Source organism: Eulemur rufifrons, chromosome 2 (genome assembly GCF_041146395.1).
Source record: "Eulemur rufifrons isolate Redbay chromosome 2, OSU_ERuf_1, whole genome shotgun sequence".
Taxonomy (NCBI): domain Eukaryota; kingdom Metazoa; phylum Chordata; class Mammalia; order Primates; family Lemuridae; genus Eulemur; species Eulemur rufifrons.
The window spans coordinates 38,652,084-38,675,276 of NC_090984.1; the positions used below are offsets into that span (position 1 = coordinate 38,652,084).

Sequence of the window (23,193 nt, forward strand, 5' to 3'; positions counted from 1 at the left end):
TATACTGTATTGTTGAGGGAATGATGACAAGGAAAAAGGATCTGTACATGTTCAGTAGAGACGCAATTTTTTTTTTTTTTTTTTGTTTTTGAGACAGAGTCTCGCTTTGTTACCTGGGCTAGAGTGAGTGCCGTGGCATCAGCCTAGCTCACAGCAACCTCAAACTCCTGGACTTAAGCGATCCTACTGCCTCAGCCTCCCAAGTAGCTGGGACTACAGGCATGCACCACCATGCCCGGCTAATTTTCTCTATATATTTTTAGTTGTCCGGCTAATTTCTTTCTATTTTTTTTCAGTAGAGACAGGGTCTCGCTCTTGCTCAGGCTGGTCTCGAACTCCTGACCTCGAGTGATCCACCCGCCTCGGCCTCCCAGAGTGCTAGGATTACAGGCGTGAGCCACCGCGCCTGGCCTAGACGCAATTTTTTAAAAAAATATTTTTGATCTGAGGTTAGTTGAATCCAGGGATGCGGAACCCACAGATATGGAGAGATGACTGTACTTTTATCTTCAAATATGACAGGTTGGTTTTTGTTTCCCAATTTGAGGGGTCTTACATCATAGAAGGAACCTTGTGAAGTAATTGTATATTGACTCACTTCTGTTGCAAAATTTATTTTCTAGATCAAAAGGTTAATCTGTATGTAACAGCAGATTACTGCCTCTTTTTGGGCATAAAGTGAAATTATCCTTTTCCAGATTTTTCCAGATACCTGTCTTTAGTGATAGATTTCAGTGTTTTCTCACTCCATGAGAATTGGAGAGCCTTGCTTGCTATGGATGGGTTATCTTTGCATTCACTTTCATGATGAATATAACCAAGAATCAGGACAGTCACAGTATTGTATGTCACAGGTTATTTTCCCAGTATAACATTGATATTTATTTATAGTGACTTTGCTGGGCGTGGTGGCTCAGGCCTGTAATCCCAGCACTTTGGGAGGCAGGAGGATTGCTTCAGGCCAGGAGTTCGAGACCAGCCTGGGCAACATAGTGAGATCTTGCCTCTCCCCCCCCAAAAAAATTTTAACCAGGCATGGTGGTGCATGCTTGTAGTCCTGTCTACTCAGGAGCCTGAGGTAGGAGGATCGCCTGAGCCTACGAGTATTGCACCACTGCACTCTGGCCTGGGTAGCAGAGTGAGACCTGTTTCAAAAAAGAAAAAAAAAAGAAAATTACCTCTGCCATATGTCACAGCTATTTTCCTGGTATATCATTCATATTTATTTATAGTGATTTGGCAAACAAGTTTGTGATTTATAATTAATCAATCAATTAATTAATTTAGGGGTGAGGCCTGGATATGTTGCCCAAGCTGGAATGCAGCTGCTATTCCATAGCATACTACAGCCTCAAACTGCTGTCCCCAAAGGATCCTCCTGCCTCAGCTTTCTGAGTAGCTGGGACTATGGGGACATGCCACCATGACTGGCTTTATGATTTCTATATAGTAAAATCTTTTCCTTTATAATTTCTGGGTTTTGTGTAAAACTTAAAAAGATCATCTTCTTTAGCCCCAGCATTATAAAAGTGAGTCCTTTTGTGGTTTTGTTTTGTATATTTAAATCTTTGAGCCATATTATTAGCACATGGTCTTAAAAGTTTTGTGAAGACTTATATTAATAATGCTGACTTTTCACAAGGCAAATAAGATATCATTCTGGAAGTCTTTTTTTTGTTTTGTTTTGTTATACTTGCAGTTATGGTTTATAACAGAAAAAGATACAGATTACAATCAGCAAAGGAGAAAGGTACATATATGGTGGAGTCCAGGAAAAGCCAACTCCAAGTTTCCAGTTGTCCTGAAAGTTTAGTGGAGGCTATGATTGATTCCTGAGTAATACAACTTGGCAAACAAACAAAAACTGATCAGTTTTTTCCTTTGGGAAGAAGGAGAGGGAGAATAATGAAATTTGCTTTCTTTTAAAATTCAAAAGCTTTTTATAGGAAAGTGACTCTTACTTGGCATTTCTTTCATCGTCTGTTTTCCACACCTACCATAGGAAGCTTTTGTGCTGTGCTTTGAGCATCCAAAATATGCATCCAGCACTTAGTTTGCATATTCTAAGTTGCCTGTCAAATGTTTTGTCTGATGGTGCTGTTTGGAAAGCAACTTAATTTGACTCGTCCTTGGTTAAAATATACTGCAGATTTATCTGCTTGTAACAGTTATAAAGCCCTACAAGAACTTACAGTCTTTTTCAGATAAAAAGGTTTGCTTGGCCATTCTGGCCCATAAGCCTTGTAATCTACAACTTCCCCAGCCAGATAGTATTTTTGTTTCCCACAACACAAAGCCTAGTGGTTACAAGGCACTCCTAACCTAGGTTTATTTATTTCCAGATTTGGGAGACTGGAATAAAGTCAATGTTGTAGTAATTGTAGAGGGTTTAAAAGAACCCTTCACTTAAGATTAGACTAGAAAAAAGAAAGCTATGCAGTGGAAGTTTCTCTCCTCCCACAGTGAACAAGATTGAAGACTACTTTCTTTCTGAAAGGAACACGGTTCTCACCATTTAACTTCAGAAGCATTTATGTCAAAACACTTTTTTAAAATGCGGATTTGTATAAAACACAGTGACAATAACAGTTTTAGATGTTTACTTGGACAGTAAAAGTCTTATTTTTTCCTGCATTGCTATTTTTCACTGTATTGAAAGACCATCAACAATGTAAACATTCACTAATAGGGAAATAAATAAACTATGATAAGTATACATTATATAGTGATTAAAAGTAATTTTTTGAATATTTTTTAAAAACATTAAATGAAATTTTTTAACTAGTTAAGTGGAAAAAGTAAGGTAGAAAACTCTTTGACCCCAGCGCTTTATAAAACGTGTGGAAGCATGTGTCTCAGGGGCATTTAAATCAAATTTGCAGCAAACATAATTTGTATTCCCACTATTAGGAAAGACTTTCTTTACCCATGCTTTTTGTTGCCTTTGCACATGCTCTTCATTTTGCTTGAAATCCCCTCCCCACTCTATCTGTGTATTTTACTCCTGTTTGTCCTCACCTTGCATTATTGCCCAATCCTCAGAATCTTTGTTGAGCCCTAAAGCAGGGGTCCCTAACCTATGGTGAGTTGTATAATTATTTCATTATATATTACAATGTAATAATAGAAATAAAGTAGGCAATAAATGTAATGCGCTTGAATCATCCTGAAACCACCCTCCCCGTCCCCATGGAAAAGTTGTCTTCCATGAAAGCGGTCTCTGGTGTCAAAAAGGTTGGGGACCGCTGCCCTAAAGGATAGTAGTTAAAATGGTTTAGAATAGTGCTGTATAGTTGGTGCTCAATAAATATTTTTTGAGTGAATGTGAATATATGAGTGAATTTATCTTGTTGCCAGATGTATTGAAACAACTTATAGAGATAGATAAAACACAGCAAGGTAACAGAAGTAGAAGAGAAAAATGAGATAAAGGGAAGATAGAGGTAAGGACTATAAAATGGAACCAAAAATCAAGATATTACTCTACACAAAATATGTGCTATGAGGACCTATATTCTTGCTAAGGCCAGATAATAAGAGGTAAAACTCTTCAATTAAGCTGACTGCTCAGGGTAAGTTCAGTAATTATGATACCAAAATCAAAGCAATTTCTACTGAGGGTCGTTCTAAAGAAGATGCTTGTGTTATGAACTATGCTTACTAACAGTTTCAAGGGACACAATAATGGAGTTTAGTAGTACTCTTTTTTTTTTTTTGGTGACTCTTGATTGGTGACATCACAGCAAAGCAAAGTTTAGATTAAGGTTAAGGTATTACACTTTTATGGGGGCTGTCTATGCTACTCAATTGAAAATAGTAAAATGCCTTTGAGTAGATCTGAATTAAGCTTCACAATCTTCAATACTACATATGAGATCATCTTCAATATTCCATTCCAGAAGGGTGGTCTCCTGATAGACATGAAAGAGTATCACCATTTCTGGCTGCTGAAAGCAAGATGAAGTGGTAGCAGGCCAAGCAGAGCTGGAGACCTTCATTCTTTCGCTTAACAGACTGTGTCAGTCTTTGGAAAGAGGTCTTTTTAGAGCTCAGGAGTCTGGGAGCAGGTGAGACCATTGGGGGTAATGTAGGATTAGCTATTACCCAATTTTCCTTCTTTTTTTTTTTTTTTTTTTTTTTTTTTTTGAGACAGAGTCTCACTCTGTTGCCCGGGCTAGAGTGAGTGCCGTGGCGTCAGTCTAGCTCACAGCAACCTCAAACTCCTGGGCTTAAGCGATCCTCCTGCCTCAGCCTCCCGAGTAGCTGGGACTACAGGCATGCGCCACCATGCCCGGCTAATTTTTTGTATATATATATTTTAGTTGTCCATATAATTTCTTTCTATTTTTAGTAGAGACGGGGTCTCGCTCTTGCTCAGGCTGGTCTCGAACTCCTGACCTCGAGCGATCCACCCGCCTCGGCCTCCCAGAGTGCTAGGATTACAGGCGTGAGCCACCGCGCCCGGCCCCAATTTTCCTTCTTTGCTACTGGAGACTATTAGAAAGCTAAAGAGTGGGCAGCTACTCCCCAAACTTAGCTGTGGATGAAATTGTTAGGTAATAGTGGATTTGTTAAGCTTTTCTGCTTTGGCCCCTTCATTGTCATGTTTGATGATATTAGTGGCCTTAAATACTTCTTGAAAGTAGGCAAGATTAGGAAATATTCTTAATTACACTAAGTTTAACAGAGGCAAGTTTTGAGGTGGGACTAGACCTGAAATTAGACCTGAAGCTCACTATTTCTGATTCTTTAGCCCCTGATCTGCATGTTCTCTACTGTAGATAAAATAGAATGATAAGAGATTAGAAATGAGAGATTAATAAGTATGTATTGCATGGCTTTTTCTTGCTAGTATAGTGCAATTAAAATTTTTATGGTATTATAAAGACATTAAAAATAAAATTGGAGTGATTTATCAGAACTTTGAACTTAATACTAATTAGTAAAGTAACTCAAGAAAAAAGTAAGTAATATAAGCTACCGTTAAGTGTGTCATGCTAAGAAGCACAGACAGTAAATGCTGTAGATTCAGAGGAAGGTGAAATCAGTGTATATCAGAAGTAGTGATCTAGGAAAACTTCATGGAGGAGAACTGAGCCTTAAATATAGAAATCAGAGTAAAGGAAAGAAAAAAGTGTCCCAGAAGTGAAGACATGGACATGAGATGTCCATTTTATGTTCAGAAGAAGATAGCAAATAGATTACTTTGACCAGATGAGATAGTTCAGGAGGAGAGCTAATCAAATTGCAAGCTAGGTTAGAACCAGATAGTGAAAGCTTTTCAATGTCACACTAAGGAATATGACTTTATTGTACAGCATACTTATTCTCAAAGTATTCCCATTGACGGGGGAGACTCTTCAGTGGGAAGAAAAAAAAAATTAGTGGTGGGAATAAGAGTTGTATGTAACCTGCAGTCTGTTTCATCTTTGCCTGTATGTTTATAGGGTAGTTGTGTATGTTTAGGGAAGGGTCAGGGATGGTGTTGAAAAATGGTACTATACAAAGCCATGGATACAATAGTAACTAAAACAACATTGTGTTAATGCAGGAATAGAAAATAGATCAGTGGAACAGAACAGCGAACATAAAAACTGATTCATAAATATGTGGGACTTTATATACCAAAGACTGGCATTTCAAATCATAGAAAAAGTATGGAATATTCAATAATTGGGATAATTTCTGCTTCACACCAAAAGAAAATAATCCAGATATATGAATTAAACAGCTAAATGTAAAAGTCAAAATTCTGGAAGAGTATTAGTAGAAAATATAAGGAGAAAAATTTTATAATCTTGGGAGTAGGAAAAACTTTCTAAAACAAGATGCAAAATCTAGATGTTGTAAAAGGACACCTTATTTTCCAGCCTCTACATTTGACTGCATAAAATTTGAAAACACAATAAAAGATGCTTTAAAAAATTTTTTGAAGCATGCTAGAAGAAAATATTTGCAATAGGTATAACAATGAATTCCTTCATGATCCAGTTTATAAAGAAGTGCAGATAAATAAAGACAACTCAGTAGGAAAGTGAACATGAATATAAATACCTCACAGAAAAGGGGATAAGGATAGTCAATAAACATAAGATGCACAACCCCACTAAACTAATCTGGGAAATGCAGAATAAAGAGTTCATTATGTTGCTCATGAGATAAGCAGAAATTGCAGATGATTGTTACTCTGTTGGTGGGGCTGTGGATAAATAGATACTTTCATAGGTTGTTGGTGTGAGCTACCTAGTATCTTTTGGAGAGCAATTTAGCAATATCTATAAAAATTTTACATGTGCATACCTTTTGGCTTTTAGATATCTGTTTTAGAGAAACACATGCATAGAAGTATTTACAAAGATGTTTATTTCATGCTATTTATAATAGTGAAAAATTGGTAAAAACCTGCAGTTTATCAATAGAGGAATAATGAAGTAAACTATAATACATGTATAAAATATTTCATTTTATGGTGTAATTTTATTTTTGTACATACATTGGGATTTTATTATACAGGATGTTCTGCAACCTGATTTTTGGATTTATATCTCAGAGATTTTTCTGAAATAAAATATGTTATTTTAGGATTTAAGTAAAGTGGCAATTATAGAGAGACTACAGAGAAGGAAATTAATAGGGAAGGGATGTGTCAGCTTTTGAGATAATTCAATGATAATTTTCCACTCTAGTTGCAGTTTATGTGATGTAAAAAGATTATATATTATGCAGTCAGGAAAATTGTCATTTGTGACATTGGTTGATAAGAAGATAGACAAAAAGTTTCCAGCAGAAAAATATTCAAAGGAAAAGTCACTACTGTGCTTTTATCCAAAATAGATGTGTTTTATAATAATATACCTAAAACAAAAGTATCAATTTCTTTTTTTTCTTTCTTCCTTTGGAAGGAATTATAGGTTTTTTCTTAGTTTTTATTTGCTAAACACAGTTACAGTCTTAAGAAAAAAATCTCTTTAAAAAGGTAACCATATGGAGACGGAAGTGGAATTATTGCATTTATCAAAAGAAATGCTAACAGATTCTGACCACTAATTACAGTAGAACTTGTTAAATTAATAACTCCTATATTTATTGTTTTATGTTTTTATATATGAAACTGGACTGGTAATTTCTGCCATTCATTCCTTCACTCCTCTCTGTTACCTTCCTGCTCATTCCTGGCAACTAACATGGGTTCAAGTTAAAAAAAAAAAACAAAAATGAAAAACAAAAAAGCCAGCATTGAATTCTTTAATTTCCTTTACTTCCATCTATGAATATATCTGTATGTAGCGTCATTTTTTTTAAAGATTAAAAAAATTATTTTATTCTGGAGCAAAAATCCTTTTCATTACTACATATAAGTTCATTCCTTATATTGAAAATTTAAAAAATAATAGCATTAATTCATAAAACAATTCATTTTTCATGATACAGAATAAGATTTTATTTTATTTTTTTGAGACAGAGTTGGGATCTTGTATCCTCTTCCCTTTCTCAAGTGAAGTCTATTTTATTATTTATTTATTTATTTGAGACAGAGTCTCGCTCTCTTGCTCTGGGTGGAGTGTAGTGTCATCATTGTAGCTCACTGCGACCTCAAACTCCTCGGCTCAGGTGATCCTTCTTCCTTGGCCTCCCGAGTATCTGGGACCACAGTTGTGCACCAAGACCCCAGTTAAGGTGAATTTTGTTTTAAAGCAGGCATTTTCATATCCTTTGGAGGAAAGGAAAGATTCACAGCCTTTGAAATGCATTATAGAAATAGGTTCTTGAAAGTTACCCATTATGACCCTCTGATCTTTGATCACATTGACAGTATGGCAGTACTTTTGGGCCCTTGCCTACAGCGCATTGGTTGCCTTACTTCGGAATTATAGACGTGTGAGAGAATAATGCCCCCATTCTTCTCCATCACATCTAATTCTAGAAGATACGGTGAAAGAAACCTTACCTTTTTCATAGGAAAATGTAGCTACTCAGGAATGATGAGGGGGGCACCATCAGATCAGGTAAGATCCATTCCAATTGTACTTCCTAAGGTAAAATTATTGCTGTGTTATTCTTACAGGTTTGACAGCTGCCACCAAAGGGTTTTAAAATGACATCTTTAGCCAATAACTCTCCTCTGAACTCAGTCTCCAGCTACCTACTTGATGTTTACACTTGAATATGATAACAGTTATCTCAGATTTAAAATACCTCAAGCCAGTTTATTGTTTTTCTTCCCATAACCTGCTCCTTTTGAAGTCGTCTTGTCTCAGTGGCCCTTTCCTTCTTGTATTTACAGAGGCCAGCAGTCATCTCTCATACCCCATATTCAATACATCAGGAAGTCTTTTTGGCTGTACTTAGAAAACCTTCGGAATATATCATCTGTTCACTGCTTGCTGTCTCCACTGCTGCCACCTGGTCCAAACCACCATCGTCTCTCACCTGGATTACTGTAGCCTTGCAAATGGGCTTCCTGTGTCTGTCTTTGCTTCCTTACAGTACTGTCTCAATAAGGCAGCCAGAGTGATTCCTTTTTCAAGAGACAATCTCACTGTGTCACCCAGGCTGGAGTGCAGTGCTGCAACCACAGTTCACTGCAACCTCAAACTCTTAGGCTCAAACAGTCCTCCTGCCTCAGCCTCCCAGGTAGCTGGGATTACAGGCACGTTTCACTGTGCCTAGCTAATTTAAAAAAAAATTTTTTTTTTTTTTAGAGATTGTCCAGGCTATTCTTGAACTCCTGGCCTCAAGTAATCTTCCTGCTTCAGCCTCCCAAAGTGCTGGGATTACAGGCATGAGCCACCACACCTGGTCCAGAGTGATCTTTTATTACTTTCCTCAAAACCCTTCTGTGACTTTGAGTTTTCACTCAGAGTAAAATGCTAGTCTTAGGACCTGTGAGGCCCTGCGCAATTTGTCACTCTCCCTTACCGTATTATCTCCTGTTTCATCTGTTTCTGCTGTCCTGCTAGTCCACTCCACTCCCCACACACAGGCCTCTTTTCCTGTTTCTCAGAGGTGCAGGCTTAATCCCAATTTTGTACTTGCCATTCCTTTGATCTTAAATGCTCTTCGCCCAATTAACTGAATAATAGTTCCCTCACCTGTTCAAATCTTTGCTCATACATACTTTCTCAGTGAAGCTTTCCTTGACCATCCTTTTTAGCAGTAAGCTACTCCATCCTAGTATTTTCTATTCTTTACTGTGTTTTCTCCAGAGCGGAAAATATACATACCAACAAATATACTGTGCATTTGACTTGTTTATTGAATGTCTCCAGTATGAAAGGTGAAATGCACAGGACAGTGTTTTATTCATATTATTGCAATAAGGAGAAAGTACATTAAAATATGTACGTTTTATGTACAAAGGAATACATAAAATTGGCAGTAGAGACGAGTTTTAAGTGATTGAGTGATTTGAGTGACTGGCATGATCAGATTTATGTTTTAGGATGTACTTAGTGTGGACAGCTTTGTGTAGGAGTGATTGGAAGGGAATTGAAATTGGAGGTAGAGATCAGTTAGAAAGCTATCAACTTTAATTGAAGTGGGAAATGATGAAGTTGGGTAGGGCGGTAGAAGAGAGAATGGATAAAAGAGTAAGACTTGTCTGGATTTTTAGGTTAAGGTAAAGTTTTAGTTATCCTAAGTCTAGGATTTTTTTTTTTTTGAGACAGAGTCTCTGTTGCCCTGAGTAGAGTGCCGTGGCACGTCACACATCAGTGTAGCTCACAGCAACCTCAAACTCCTGGGCTCAAGCAATCCTCCTGCCTTAGCCTCCCAAGTAGCTAGGACTGCAGGCGCAAGCCATCATGCCTAGCTAATTTTTCTATTTTTAGTAGAGAGGGGTCTCATTTTTGCTCAGGCTGGTCTCGAACTCCTGCGATCCTCCCACCTCGGCCTCCCAGAGGGCTAGGATTACAGGCCTGAGCCACCGCGCCTGCCCTCGGATTTTTTTATGTGAATGTTTGGTGGCTCTTGCTTACAGCCATATCATTTTTGGTTAATGCTATTCTCTGGGATAGCCAGAAACAGAAGGAGCAGCAGAAAGATGATTTCAGTATTGTACATTTGTGTTTGAAGTGGCTGAGAAACATACAAGAGTACATCAAAAGCAATTGGGAATATGTGACTGGAGATTTGGTTAAAGAAACTACCCTGAGGTATAAAAGAAGCCTGAGTCTAAAAAAGGCTTCAAGTTTATTGATTTCACAAAGTATCCTTAGCTTCATAACTGTATGATTGTCCTTATGCCTTTGTAAGGTTCCCATAAACTCTCCTTATTTCTAAATTACTATTAGTAAAGCCCTTAAAATGAGAAAGGTTTATACATTTACCTACATTCAGAATAATGGGAGAGGAACCCTATGGGTTTCTCTAGAATCCTGAGGAACAATTTAGACTTGTGTCAGGAACTGCACCATCACCCAGAAATGTTTACCTTTCTTGTTTAGTGAGTGCCTAGTAAGTGTCAAGCACTGTTCCATGTGTTGAGAATATATAATAGGCTTGGTAAACAAGCAATTACTGCATAGCATTCTATTTTAAGTGCTAGATTAGGGAAAATGCTAGAGTCTTTGGGGGATGGGGTCAGGGAATGGGTCACAGAGTGATGCTGAGGTGAGCACTGGAGTTTGGTTTGAGGTAAGGGGATGGGCAACGGATAAGACTATGCAAAGCCCTAGAATTAGGAGAAAACAAAGCATTTTGGGGAATTGAAAAGGTTGGGAGAAAAGCGAATAAACAGAGAGGATGAAATACTAGAGAGAAAAGACTAAATATTGACGGCTTTGAGGCATTATCCTGAAGACAATATGAAAATCTTAACTTGTTTTTAAAGGAATAAAATAATGAGATTATCATTTTAGGAAGATCTCTGGCTGTAGTGGAGGAGGGTTCAAACTCCAAGGGAGAGGCCGGGCGCGGTGGCTCACGCCTGTAATCCTAGTACTCTGGGAGGCTGAGGTGGGAGGATCATTTGAGCTCAGAAGTTGGAGACCAGCCTGAGCAAGAGTGAGACCTCATCTTTACTAAAAATGGAAAAATTAGCTGGTGTGCGCTTATAGACTCGGCTACTCTGGAGGCTGAGGAAGGAGGATCACTTGTACCAGGGAGTTTGAGATTACGGTGAGCTATGATCACACCACTGCACTCTAGCTTGGGAGACAGAGCAGAGTCTGTCTCAAAAAAAAAAACAAAAACAAAAACTCCAAGGGAGCTTTTATAGTCGCTGTGTCTATGATGGGGGCTTAGAAAGTTACTTTTTTTCCTTTTGGTTATAGTGCACCCAACTTTTTGAGGACAGCTGAATTAATAGAGTTCTTTAGTAGGGCTGTGAACTTTGCTTATCCAAATTGTCATGGTGGTGGTATGGCCATTGGGGAGTCTTTTTGTCTCATTTGGGCTAGATGCCAACCAAGCTTGTCCTTCCCCGCAAGCAAGTAAACAAATAATTAAACTGAGCCCTGATTAAAGTGGGCTTATTGATTTGGCAAATTCAGGTATGGACGTTGTCTCAATTTAGCAATGTATTTTACTTTCTTTTGAAATGTTATCTTTAATCCTTTTATTAGAAAACAAAAGCTAGGGGCTACCTATTTATAAGAACTGTTTAGATGGAAGTTACCTAGAGAATAGGAGGCTTAATGTATATTAAATATCCCTGATTAGTAACCTGGAAGTTACCAAGAAAATAAAGCACAGGTTAAGTCTCAGGGGTAAGATGGAGCAGCTATGAGAATTTGGGCTACTAGAGGAGGTTAAAAGATGTGGGTGCGGGCTGGGCGCAGTGGCTCACGCCTGTAATCCTAGCACTCTAGGAGGCCGAGGCGGGTGGATCGCTCAAGGTCAGGAGTTCGAGACCAGCCTGAGCAAGAGCGAGACCCCGTCTCTACTAAAAATAGAAAGAAATTATATGGACAACTAAAATATATATAGAAAAAATTAGCCGGGCATGGTGGCGCACGCCTGTAGTCCCATAGTCCCAGCTACTCGGGAGGCTGAGGCAGTAGGATCGCTTGAGCCCAGGAATTTGAGGTTGCTGTGAGCTAGGCTGACGCCATGGCACTCACTCTAGCCCGGGCAACAGAGTGAGACTCTGTCTCAAAAAAAAAAAAAAAAGATGTGGGTGGGCAAAGGGCAGGAGAGAAGCTTTCACATGGTGAAGACAGAATGCTTATTATGCTTCCGCCAATTTTCTTTATCACAAAGCCTACCTACTTGTTTCATGTGGAATGGTTTTTCCCCTTATCTGGTCACTTAAACCAGAACCTAGGAGCTATCCTACATATTTTCTCTTTTACGGTTGGTTATTCAATCCTTTAAAAAAAAAAAAAAAAACCTTTCATATCTTCTCATCTCTCCTAAACCTTCCCTTCCTTCTTTACCCCGTTCTCCTCATCAGTACTGGTTAAGTTTAGGTGCTCATCTCTTTCATGGGATATTACATTGTTTTCTTGCATCCCACAGGTGGAGGGCCCTTTTGTTGCTTCCCCATTTTAATATATGCTCTTAAAAAGTCAAATATGAAAAATAAGTAAAAAATAGGGAGCACTGACCCCATTTCTCTGGAGTCTGTGTCCCCCCAAAACAATTCAGATCTAATCTTCTTTTTAAACTCTATTCATGCTAGATTAATTTACCTTTTTAAAAAACTTTCATATTCTTTAATAGTTTTTCTGCCTTTGTTCTAGCTGTATGATGCTTTTTCTTTCTTACTTGGGAAATCTTTCCAGTGTCACCAGATCTTTTGATTTCTGTTTTTTTCGTGAGGAAACAGGAATCTTCATCTTTTTTCTTTTTTAGAGTCAAGATCTCATGCTTTGTTGCCCAGGAGGCTGGAGTGTGGTGGTTATTCACGCGCTCAATCATCAAAGCCACTACAGCCTGGAACTTCTGGCCTTGGGGAACCCTCCTTCCTCAGCTTCCCAAGTAGCTAGGATTGTAATAGGCACTTACCATCATGCCTGGTTCCAGAAATCTTCATTTTTATGTAATATCACATAGTTCTTAAATTTTGGCAACTGTTAATTTAGTTTAAAAAGCTGTCTGATTTGCAGCCTAATTTTATAAACATTTCTTTGATCATTCTGCTTTCCCCCTGCAAATTTAATTGCTCAGTCTTTGTGTATGCCTATATGTTAATGCATGATTTTAAAATTATTATTAAAAAATTCTCAAACAAATGGATGGTGACATGTATCAAAAGTTTTTTTTTTTTTTTTTTTTTTTTTTGGAGACAGAGTCTCGCTTTGTTGCCCAGGCTAGAGTGAGTGCCCTGGCGTCAGCCTAGCTCACAGCAACCTCAAACTCCTGGGCTTAAGCGATCCTACTGCTTCAGCCTCCCGAGTAGCTGGGACTACAGGCATGCGCCACCATGCCCAGCTAATTTTTTCTATATATATTTTTAGTTGGCCAGATAATTGCTTTTTGATTTTTAGTAGAGACAAGGTCAAAAGTTTTTTTGAAATTCATGAAAACTGGTTCAATAAGAAATTAGGATTTATATAGTCAGTTTAATAAAGAATGCTGAAATAAAATTACAAAGATATAAGTCTGGTTAGTATCCTACAAGGTATTCAAACTGTAGCTTTTTGGGTAATCTCTACTTGAGACAGAAAAAAATTTGTTTAACTCTAATGGTTTTCTGTAAGCTTACCTTTAAATTTATAGAGTTACAAACTTCCTGGACCCTAGTCAATTGAAATTGGAAATCAAATAATTAGATGACTTCAGGTGAACTTATTACAAAATATTCTAGCATGACATTAAAAGTCACACAGTCATCTTTATGTCTTATTTCAGGTTCTGAATAATTTATCTGAAAACATGCTAATTTTTATGCTGTTAGTGACCAACCTCTTTGTATCTTCCTTTTTTGAAATATTAATTTATAAGAGTTTCCAGAATCGTCAGCAGATGATTCAGATCTGTATTTTTGCCTTGTTCTCATTTGACCACTAGTTTCATATTGTCTGCAGTAGAGTTCTATTAAAATACCAACCCATCAACTTAGATATCTAATGTATTCACAGTATATGTGCAATAATAGAAGTATAAGCTTTAGGTGTGTAGAACAAGTTAGTAAGAATACCATTTGCTTTGATGAGCTGGGTTTTGAAGTTTAAAGGAGTTTCAGATAGAAAAGGGAGAACAAAGCAAGTAGAGTAAAAAATGTGAAAAGTGTGTGCTTACTTGTTAGGGTTTGAGTCTGAGTTATTGCTGGTGACCCCACAAGTTTCTAACTCCCCCCCCCCGCCCCGTTTAACTCTACTCAAGTATTGCTGACACAGTTATTTTCATTAAAACCAATCATGTTTCTTTTCTGCTTGAAAATGTAAATCACTTTGTGTTGCCAACATATTTAGACTTCATTTTGCTTGGTATGGGAGCTCTTTTATTTCCCACTACTTCTAGGTTTCTTCAGCCATGCTTTTCACACTTTACTGTTCATTGAAAATATAAACCTTTACTGTTGTTTGTTCCCCATTCTACTAACCCTTGACTTCCTCACACGATCAAATTGGGTTCTCCTTTCCCTTCTTGTCTGTCTGGCCAAATCCTACATTTTCTTACAGACTCAACTTTCTTCATTCTAACAATGTGACTGTCCATACCTAGTCCAGAAGGCTTTCCTTGTCTTAAACATTTGGTCGTATTTGTTCATACAGGTATGCAATCATACCATGTCCTGTATGGCAAATCTGTGAGTGGGTTGTCTCAGTTTCAACTGGAAGGCAGTAAGCTACTTTTCATACTTTATGTCACATATGGTGCTTCCTATGGAATTTTAAAAAATGTGTCCCACAAGTCTATATGTTCTTGTATTTGTAGACCTGAAAAATGTCTGAAAATTCCAGTGACAGTGATTCATCTTGTGGTTGGACTGTCATCAATCATGAGGTATGATATTTAATACTTTTTATAAGGTAATTGAAAATATTATAATGTTAGCAGTAATGTAAACTGTGTTCTTTGAAAGCCAGTATTTTTCTACGTTTAAGCAAACATTTCTATTGGACATTTTCCCACCCACATTAAACTTCACTGCCAAATATTCTTCACAGGCTGCCATCTTCTATTAATACATTATTGTATACAGCTTTCCTTAGCTTTGTGACATTAGGCAAATATTTATTGAGGGTTTATCATTGGTCAGGCCCTGTGTTTTCTACTTTCCCTTCATTCTCAATATACTTTTATCTTTTTTTTTAAGAGATGGGGTCTCACTGTATTGTCCAGGCTGGATAGTGGTGGCTGTTCACAGGTATGGTTATGCCTCACTGCAGCCTTGAACTGTTGGGCTGAAGTGATTCATCCTCTTGCCTCAGCCTCTTTGATACCTGGGAGTACAGGCGCGTGCGACCATGTCCTATTCTCATATAATTTTGAACAACCCACCATGGTATAGATTGGTTTCATCCTCATTTATAATTATGAAAACTAAAACCTAAAGAGATTAAGTAATGTGGCCAAGATTATGCAACTAGAATATATTAGAGCCTGGATTTGAACAGACCAGAAAGGAGGATGGAGAACATGTGTTCCACTTGTATTATATTAGCAGAACTTGACAGGAAAAGGCCTGTGGCTAGAACCCTATCCCCAAATGGATTTTATAATAGAAGAATGATATACATACAATGAATGTCCATAACTTGTACATAATAAACATTGGCTTATTTTCTCACACCAGTAAAATATGTTCATCATAGAAAAATTATAGTATACTGATAAACAGGAACAAATAAAAATCATTTTTATTCAAAGTTTTAATGGATTTATCTATGGTTTTCCTATTTTTAGGATCTCATAAGCCTCATTTGTTTTCCTTCATTAATAAATAACTTAAATGGTATTTTTTTATAATTACCTTGATAATTTAAGGTTTAGATAATTTGTTAGTCATATCTTCTAGAAAACAGCATTTACAAAACAAAATGATCTCTTTTCAGCTTTACAATTTCAAATTTTAAAAGCAACTGTACTGGCCGGGCGCAGTGGCTCATGCCTATAATCCTAGCACTCTGGGAGGCCAAAGTGGGAGGATCACTCGAGGTCAGGAGTTCAAGGCCGGCCTGAGCAAGAGTGAGACCCCATCTCTACTAAAAATAGAAAGAAATTAGCCGGACAACTAAAAATATATAGAAAAAAATAGCTGGGCGCATGGTGGCACATGCCTGTAGCTCCAGCTACTTGGGAGGCTGAGGCAGAAGGATTGCTTGAGCCCAGGAGTTTGAGGTTGCTGTGAGCTAGGCTGACGCCACGGCACTCACTCTAGCCCGGGCAACAGAGCGAGACTCTGTCTCAAAAAACAAAACAAAACAAAACAAACAAAAAAAAAAACCTGTACCATTTGAAATTGAGGTGGTTCTTTTTTTATTAATCATAAGTGACTTTTCTATTTTTAATGTGTTTTCTATTATACAAAGGTTAGATCAACTCCCATGGCAACAACTTCTCCTTCAAGGATAATTAGCAATATCGGAACAAGGCAGCTTGTGCATCCGCAGAGTAGAGCAAGACAGCAAACCTTTGGCACTTAGCCAAGTGTGACATTAGGGTGTGTCTGAGACATCATGTCACAGGATCAGTCATATTTGTACTTTTATCTCTCTTCTTCCATAGCTGGTTTCCAAGTTCTGCTCTCTCTTGCTAATGTCTCTTACATGTGTTTCCTTTTCCTCTCGCAATAACTACCATTCTGATGTAGGCCAGAACTGGTTTCCCCAGCGATCCCTAATCTAGCTCTAACTTTGCCTTAGCTTCTACCATTCTCCTGCCTGCCACGATAGGCAAACCCAAAGTCTTACATTCACAATTCTCTTTAGTACTCATCTTAAAGGCTACTCATTTCCTTAGTTCTTTTAATTTTTGCTGTTTTGAGTTACATATATCAGAAGAACTTAGACTTTTCATGTATCAGCAAAACTAGGAAAAAAGGGAGGGGGGTGCATAGGTAGAGGCAGAATCAATTTAGTGGTTAACTTTATTTTGCAAATTAAGACATAAGGGGAAAAATGATAAGATCCACTATTTTATTAAAGGACAGTCTGACATCAAAGTAGGAAAGATAACCTCAAAATGAAAATAGTCTAAAATGTAAGGAAAGTATTCATTAACCTAATAGGTTTGTATAATCCATGCCCTTAAACAGTTTTAGCTTACATTGCTGTAATAAGTAGTATTTGCATATGGCTGTTTCTCTGAATATGTTGTAAATTTGAATTCTTTATACCCCACAATACCTAGCAAAGTGCCTTGTTTATAGTAGTTCCATAAATGTTAAGTAGAAGTAAGTTATAGAAACAGCTAAGTTTAGATACTTATCCTCTAGGATTCAAATTTATTGGTTGGGCTCATCAAATAGAGCATTCCACTTTTGGACCAACTTGACTTAGAATCAAAACCTGTGACTCCATTCTGCTGTTTTAGGCCTTTGTGGACCAAACTGAACAAAAGCTCATCAGATTAGGTACTGTTTTTTTGGAGTATAGCAACATCTGGGATTTTTAGTAATGGAAGCATCTGCATATGGTCAAATCCAGCTTTGAGGAGCTAATAGGCAAATAACTGAATGATTATCAATTTTCTTTTCTCTAGGGGTCTGATGTAGAGATGGTGAATTCTGTCACAGCCAGTGATAGCCATGAGCTTACCCCAGAATGTTCATCTTTAGAGCAAGAGGAGCTACAAGTATTGCAGGTAGAGCAGGGAGGTAAGTTGTTTAAAAATTCTGATTTTTTTTTTTTTTAAATAGGATATGTGAGTGACATGAATCTTGCCTTCTTTTCAGGTGGGCAGCCTTTCTGGCTAACCTAAGTGATCAGGTCACTGAAGAACTAGAAGAATTTTAGAGTGGATTTAGGGAAGGTCTGTAGAACCCAGTGTCACCAGTCTGGCCCCAAGCATTTGTTTTGTTTATTTGCAGCTGTAGTTAGTATATGTTTGGGCCTTCACATATGCATTGATGCTACAGATATAACCAGTGACTAAATATCATGTGTCACATGATTTAACATGAATTTGTTTGGTGGAATAATTTACATTTACTTTCCATTATTAAAGTTAAGACTAGTAATGAATAAGATTAATTTATCAGAAGAGATTTACTGAACTCTTCTCTAGTTATCATCATGCTATAGAATACAGGCATACCTCATTTTATTGTGCTTTGCTTTGTTGCGCTTCACAGATACTGCTTTTTTTTTTTTTTTTTTTTTTTAACACATTTAAGGTTTATGGCAACCCTTGTGTCAAGCAATCTGTCAAAGCCATTTTTCCAACAGCATGTGGTCACTTCATGTCTCTATGTCATATTTTGGTGATTCCTGCAGTATTTCAAACTTTTTTAGTATTACTACGTCTGTTATGGTGATCATGATTGTTCATCTTTGATGTTACTATTGTAATTGTTTTGGGGCACCGCAAACTGTGCCCATATAAAGCGGTGCACTTAATAAATGTTGTGTGTGTTCTGACTGCTCTACCAGCTGGCCATTCCCTGTCTCCCTCCCTCTCCTCAGGTCTCCCTATTTTCTGAGACACAATATTGAAGTTAGACCAGTTAATAAGCCTACAGTGGCCTCTAAGTGTTCAAGTGAAAGAAAGAATCACATGTCTCTCACTTTAAATCAAAAGCTAGAAATGAGTAAGCTTATTGAGGAAAGCATGTTGAAAGCTGAAATAGGATGAAAGCTAGGCCTCTTGAGCCAAACAGCCAAGTTGTGAATGCAAAGGAAAAATTCTTGAAGGAAATTAAAAGTGCTATTCCAGTGAACACACCAATGATAAGAAATCAAAACAGCCTTATTGCTGATAAGGAAAAAGTGGTAGTGATCTGGGTAGAAGATCAGACCAGCCACAACTTTCCCTTAAACCAAAACCTAATCCAGAGCAAGGCCGTAACTCTCAATTCTGTAAAGGATGAGAGGTGAGAAGGCTGCAGAAGAAAAGTTTGAAGCTTGCAGAAGTTGATTCATGAGATTTAAGGAAAGCAGCTATTTCCATAATGTAAAAGTGCAAGGTGAAGCAGCAAGTGCTGATGTAGAAGCCGCAGTAGGTTATCCAGAAGATCTAGCTATGATGATTGATGAAGGTGGCTATGCTAAACAGTAGATTTTTAATGTAGATGAGACAGCCTTCTCTTGAAAGAAGATGCCATCTAGGACTTTAATAGCTGCTTGGCTTCCAGTCTTCGAAGAACAAGCCGACTCTCTTGTTTGAGGCTAATGCAACTGGTAACTTTAACTCAAAAGTCAGTGATCATTTACCATTCTGAAAATCCTAGGGCTCTTAAGAATTATGCCAAATTGGCTAGGCTTAGTGGCTCATACCTGTAACCCCAGCACTTTGGGAGGCCTAGGTGAGAGGATTGCTTGAGGCCAGGAGTTCAAGACCAGCTGGGGCAACATATCAAGACCCCATCTCTACAAAAAACAAAAACTAAAAAAAAATAACCGGGCATGGTGGATAGCACCTGTAGTCCCAGCTACTTGGGAGGCTGAGGTGGGAGGATCACTTGAGACCAGGAGTTCAAGGTACAGTGAGCTATGATCTGGCCATTGCACTCAAGCCTGGGTGACAGAGCGAGACCCTATCTCTAAAAATGAAATGAAATGAATAAAATAAAATAATAATCTACCCAACCTCATGGATGCTGTTAAAAGGGTATAATAATGTCTTTTTTTATCCTGTTCTTTGAAGAGGTTAAATTATGTAAAAAGTTCATGTTGATGATAGGGAGAAAGTAATAGTAAGCACAAGAAATTTAAAATGGCCTATAATTATTTTATCTGGAAATAATTGCTGTTGACATTTGATATATATTCCTTGTATAGAAGTTTATATGTTTATTATATTTAATATTTTTAACTTCTGTTAACATTTTATACTCTTTTTCATTAAAAATATATTATGAACTCAATAGCCTGTTTGTGCATGTTTTCTTTGAGGAGATTTTTATAAAATGTATCTTCTGTAATGACATTATTTTGTTTTTCTGTGTTCTTTTGAGTGCTTGTTTTTTATAGTTTATTTTTTATTGTAAAGCACTTTTTCGTTTTGTAAATCATTTATAATTTGAAAGCTGTAGTTTTGATTCTTATAGTACGATGCATTGACAGCCATTAGAATGGTGATGTCTTTGGGAATTTTGAATGAACTTTTAAGAATTCAGGAATTGTGCCACCAGGTATCTGAGAATAGATCTTTCATATTAGCGGGTTTTTTATAGACACCTGGATTAAGTAATTTGGTGTTGTAAGGTAGAGATTTTATTTACTTGCTCAAAGGACCTTTGATTTGAGTTCTTAGTAGGTCCTAAATGAGTTCAGTTCAGTATCTAAAATTATCTCCCGACAATTTCAAAGAAATGATTGTTAGCACCAGGGGAGTGACTTTTTTATAATTGTATGTGACATTTCATTAAATCCACTTTAACATATTGAGAATAGATTTTTATCTACCCAGATTATATATAGACTACAAAAAATTAACAGTGTTTTAAATCAAGAAATAATTGTATTGATTTTTGCTTTATGTTAGAAAGCAGCCAAAATGGCACAGTGTTACTGGGAGAAACTGCTCATCCAGCTTTGGAAGAAACCAAGTCAGCAATTGAGGTAAACTTTTATTTTACCCTGTGAATATATAAGCAGTATCCTTAGAGAATGCTAATTAAAGCCTCCATTTCTAGTTGTCCATTCCATTTCTATTTGAATTATAAGCAATTTTTACTTAAAATTGTGAGGTTCCACAGATTGGTCAGTTTAAAGGTTAAAGTTAGGTCTGGGCATGGTGGCTCACACCTATTAACTCAGAACTTTGGGAGGCTAGGCTGGAGGGTCACTTGAAGCCAGGAGTTTGAGACCAGCCTGGGCAACATAGTGAGACCCCACCTCTACTAAATAAATAAGTAAGAAAAATTAGCCAGGTGTGGTATTGCATGCCTGTAGTTCCAGCTACTTGGGAGGCTGAGGCCAGAGGCTTGCTCGAGTACAGGAGTTCTGGGCTGCAGTGAGCTATGATTACACCACTGTACTCCAGCCTAGGCCACAAAGTGAGACCCTGTCTCCTTAAAAAAAAAAAAAAAAAAAAAAGAAATTAAGCTGTTCGTGGTTCAATCTAAAGTGACGTTTAGTTTTTAAATTTGATAGCAAGCTACATGTTGTCCTTTGAAGTTTTACTTAACTTCCAGATAAAACTAGATGATCTTTACATGGCGTCTTTGTGTGCGGCGCTATAGCAAAATACCTGAGACTGGGTGATTTATGAAGAACAGAAATTTATTTCTCCCAGTTCCAGAGGCTGGGAGGTCCAAGGTTAATGTACCAGCAAGTTCGGTGTCTGGTGAGGGCATGCTTTCTTGCTTCCAAGATGGCGCCTTGTTGCTGTGTCCTCAAGAGGGCATGGCGGAAGGAATGAAAAAGGGCTGGGTGCTGTATGAAGCTTGTCTTACAAAGGCTTTAATCACATTCACAAGGGAGGAGCCCTCATGACCTAATCACTTCCTAAAGGCCCCACCTCTTAATACTAGTACATTGGCGATCACATTCCAACATAATAGATTTTGGAGGACACATTCAGACAATAGTTCATGGCATAGCTGTTGAAGTTTATTACATACATAACCAGAAAAGTTTAATCAGTCTTTTCTGGGCTCCCTAACCTCCAGAGTTATGTTCAAATAAACCTATGGGACTTGTGGGAGAAATGAACTCTCTTCTTTCTATGATTATTTAGGAACAAAGGTGGGCTTCTCAGCTTCTGCAGCCCACTTGGAGAAGGTAGTGGTCTGGTCTAATTCTGAGAGTCGCCAAGTGGTTTGATAGCATTTTCAAACTAAAAGGTGAACCTACTATTGCATAATTCTTTACTAATGGGTAGGAATCATATCTTTTATTTTAACCTCAAAATACCCTAATACTCAGTACCATTATTTACTTTGAACTGTGTAGAAAATATAAGGCCATTAAAAAATTGTTCAATTTACTATCTATAAAATTATTCTTCAGGCAGAGGAAGAAAAGTCATCTGAAGACAATGTCTGTTTTGGAACTGCCAGTGACGATTCTGATATTGTTACCCTTGAGCCACCAAAGTTAGAAGAAATGGGAAATCAAGAAGTAATCATTGTTGAAGAAGCACAGAATCCAGAAGACTTTAACATGGGCTCTTCGTCTAGCAGCCAGTATGCATTCTGTCAGCCAGAAACTGGTAAGAACTATATAAGGATAAAAAATACAGTGATAAGAACTTAAGGACCTATATTACCATATTTTATATAATGCATTGTTTTCTAACCATAAGTCTCTAGTTTTGAGTAAAACTCAAGATAATTTTTTTCTGTGAAATGTATTATATTTAGTGTTTTCCTAGACTCTATGGCCTAGAACACAGCGGTCTTTTGCTACAACAATAGCCATCTCTTATTAAATAGAAGACAAAATTTCTTCAAGGAGATTTGTTAAAATCGCAAATGCTCCAAAATGCATTTGGTGGTTTTTAGATCTTTAAGAGAAGATTGAGCTAGCTAAAAGTAGGAGGATGTTAATGTTTTTGCTTACAATAGTATACATTTTGTATTATAGAAATAGTGAAAGAAAATTCATATTGAAGTCTTTCAGATACATTCAATTATTAATCATTCAACAAATATTTGAGTACCTACTATGTGCCAGACAGGGTCCAAGGTGCTGTCAATATAGCAGTCTCCCGAAGCTCCTGACTCCTGATTTTTCTTTTCTTTTTTTTTTTTGAGATAGAGTCTTGCTCTGTTGCCCCAGCCTAGCTCACAGCAACCTCAAACTCCAGGGCTCAAGGGATCCTCCTGCCTCAGCCTCCTGAGTAGCTGGGACTATAGGCACATGCCACCACGCCCAGCTAATTTTTTTCTATTTTTAGTAGAGATGGGGTCTCACTCTTGCTCAGGCTGGGACACCTGATCTTTCATTTTAGATTGTTATGAAAATATCACTATTGTAAATCACATTCTTAATGCAGTTAATGCCCATTGTTCAGACAGAATCATTTGGAGGTTAAAGTGTGAGTTGTTGAGCTTGATTCTTTTCCACAGTTGTTCAGCTCAGTTATAGGAATGCATATAAATAACATCTTTCAAGGTGATGTAAATATTTAGGCATAAAGTTCCTGGAAAATACCATAAGATACAAACCTTTAACCCACAGTTATTAACCTACGGTT

The 23,193-nt window shown here is 37.5% G+C and overlaps 1 protein-coding gene across 2 annotated transcripts in view; it reads left to right on the plus strand.

The window, feature by feature from the left end:
- Window positions 1-23,193, plus strand: part of CCPG1 (cell cycle progression 1) — a 46,776-nt gene that overhangs the window by 5,690 nt on the left and 17,893 nt on the right. For both annotated transcript variants that reach the window (XM_069483568.1, XM_069483569.1), the window contains exons 2-5: window positions 14,824-14,892; window positions 17,593-17,707; window positions 20,536-20,612; window positions 22,005-22,206. In XM_069483568.1, coding sequence (XP_069339669.1) covers window positions 14,833-14,892; window positions 17,593-17,707; window positions 20,536-20,612; window positions 22,005-22,206 — 454 coding nt within the window. In that variant the 5' untranslated portion in view covers window positions 14,824-14,832. The remainder of the gene's footprint in view (window positions 1-14,823; window positions 14,893-17,592; window positions 17,708-20,535; window positions 20,613-22,004; window positions 22,207-23,193) is intronic.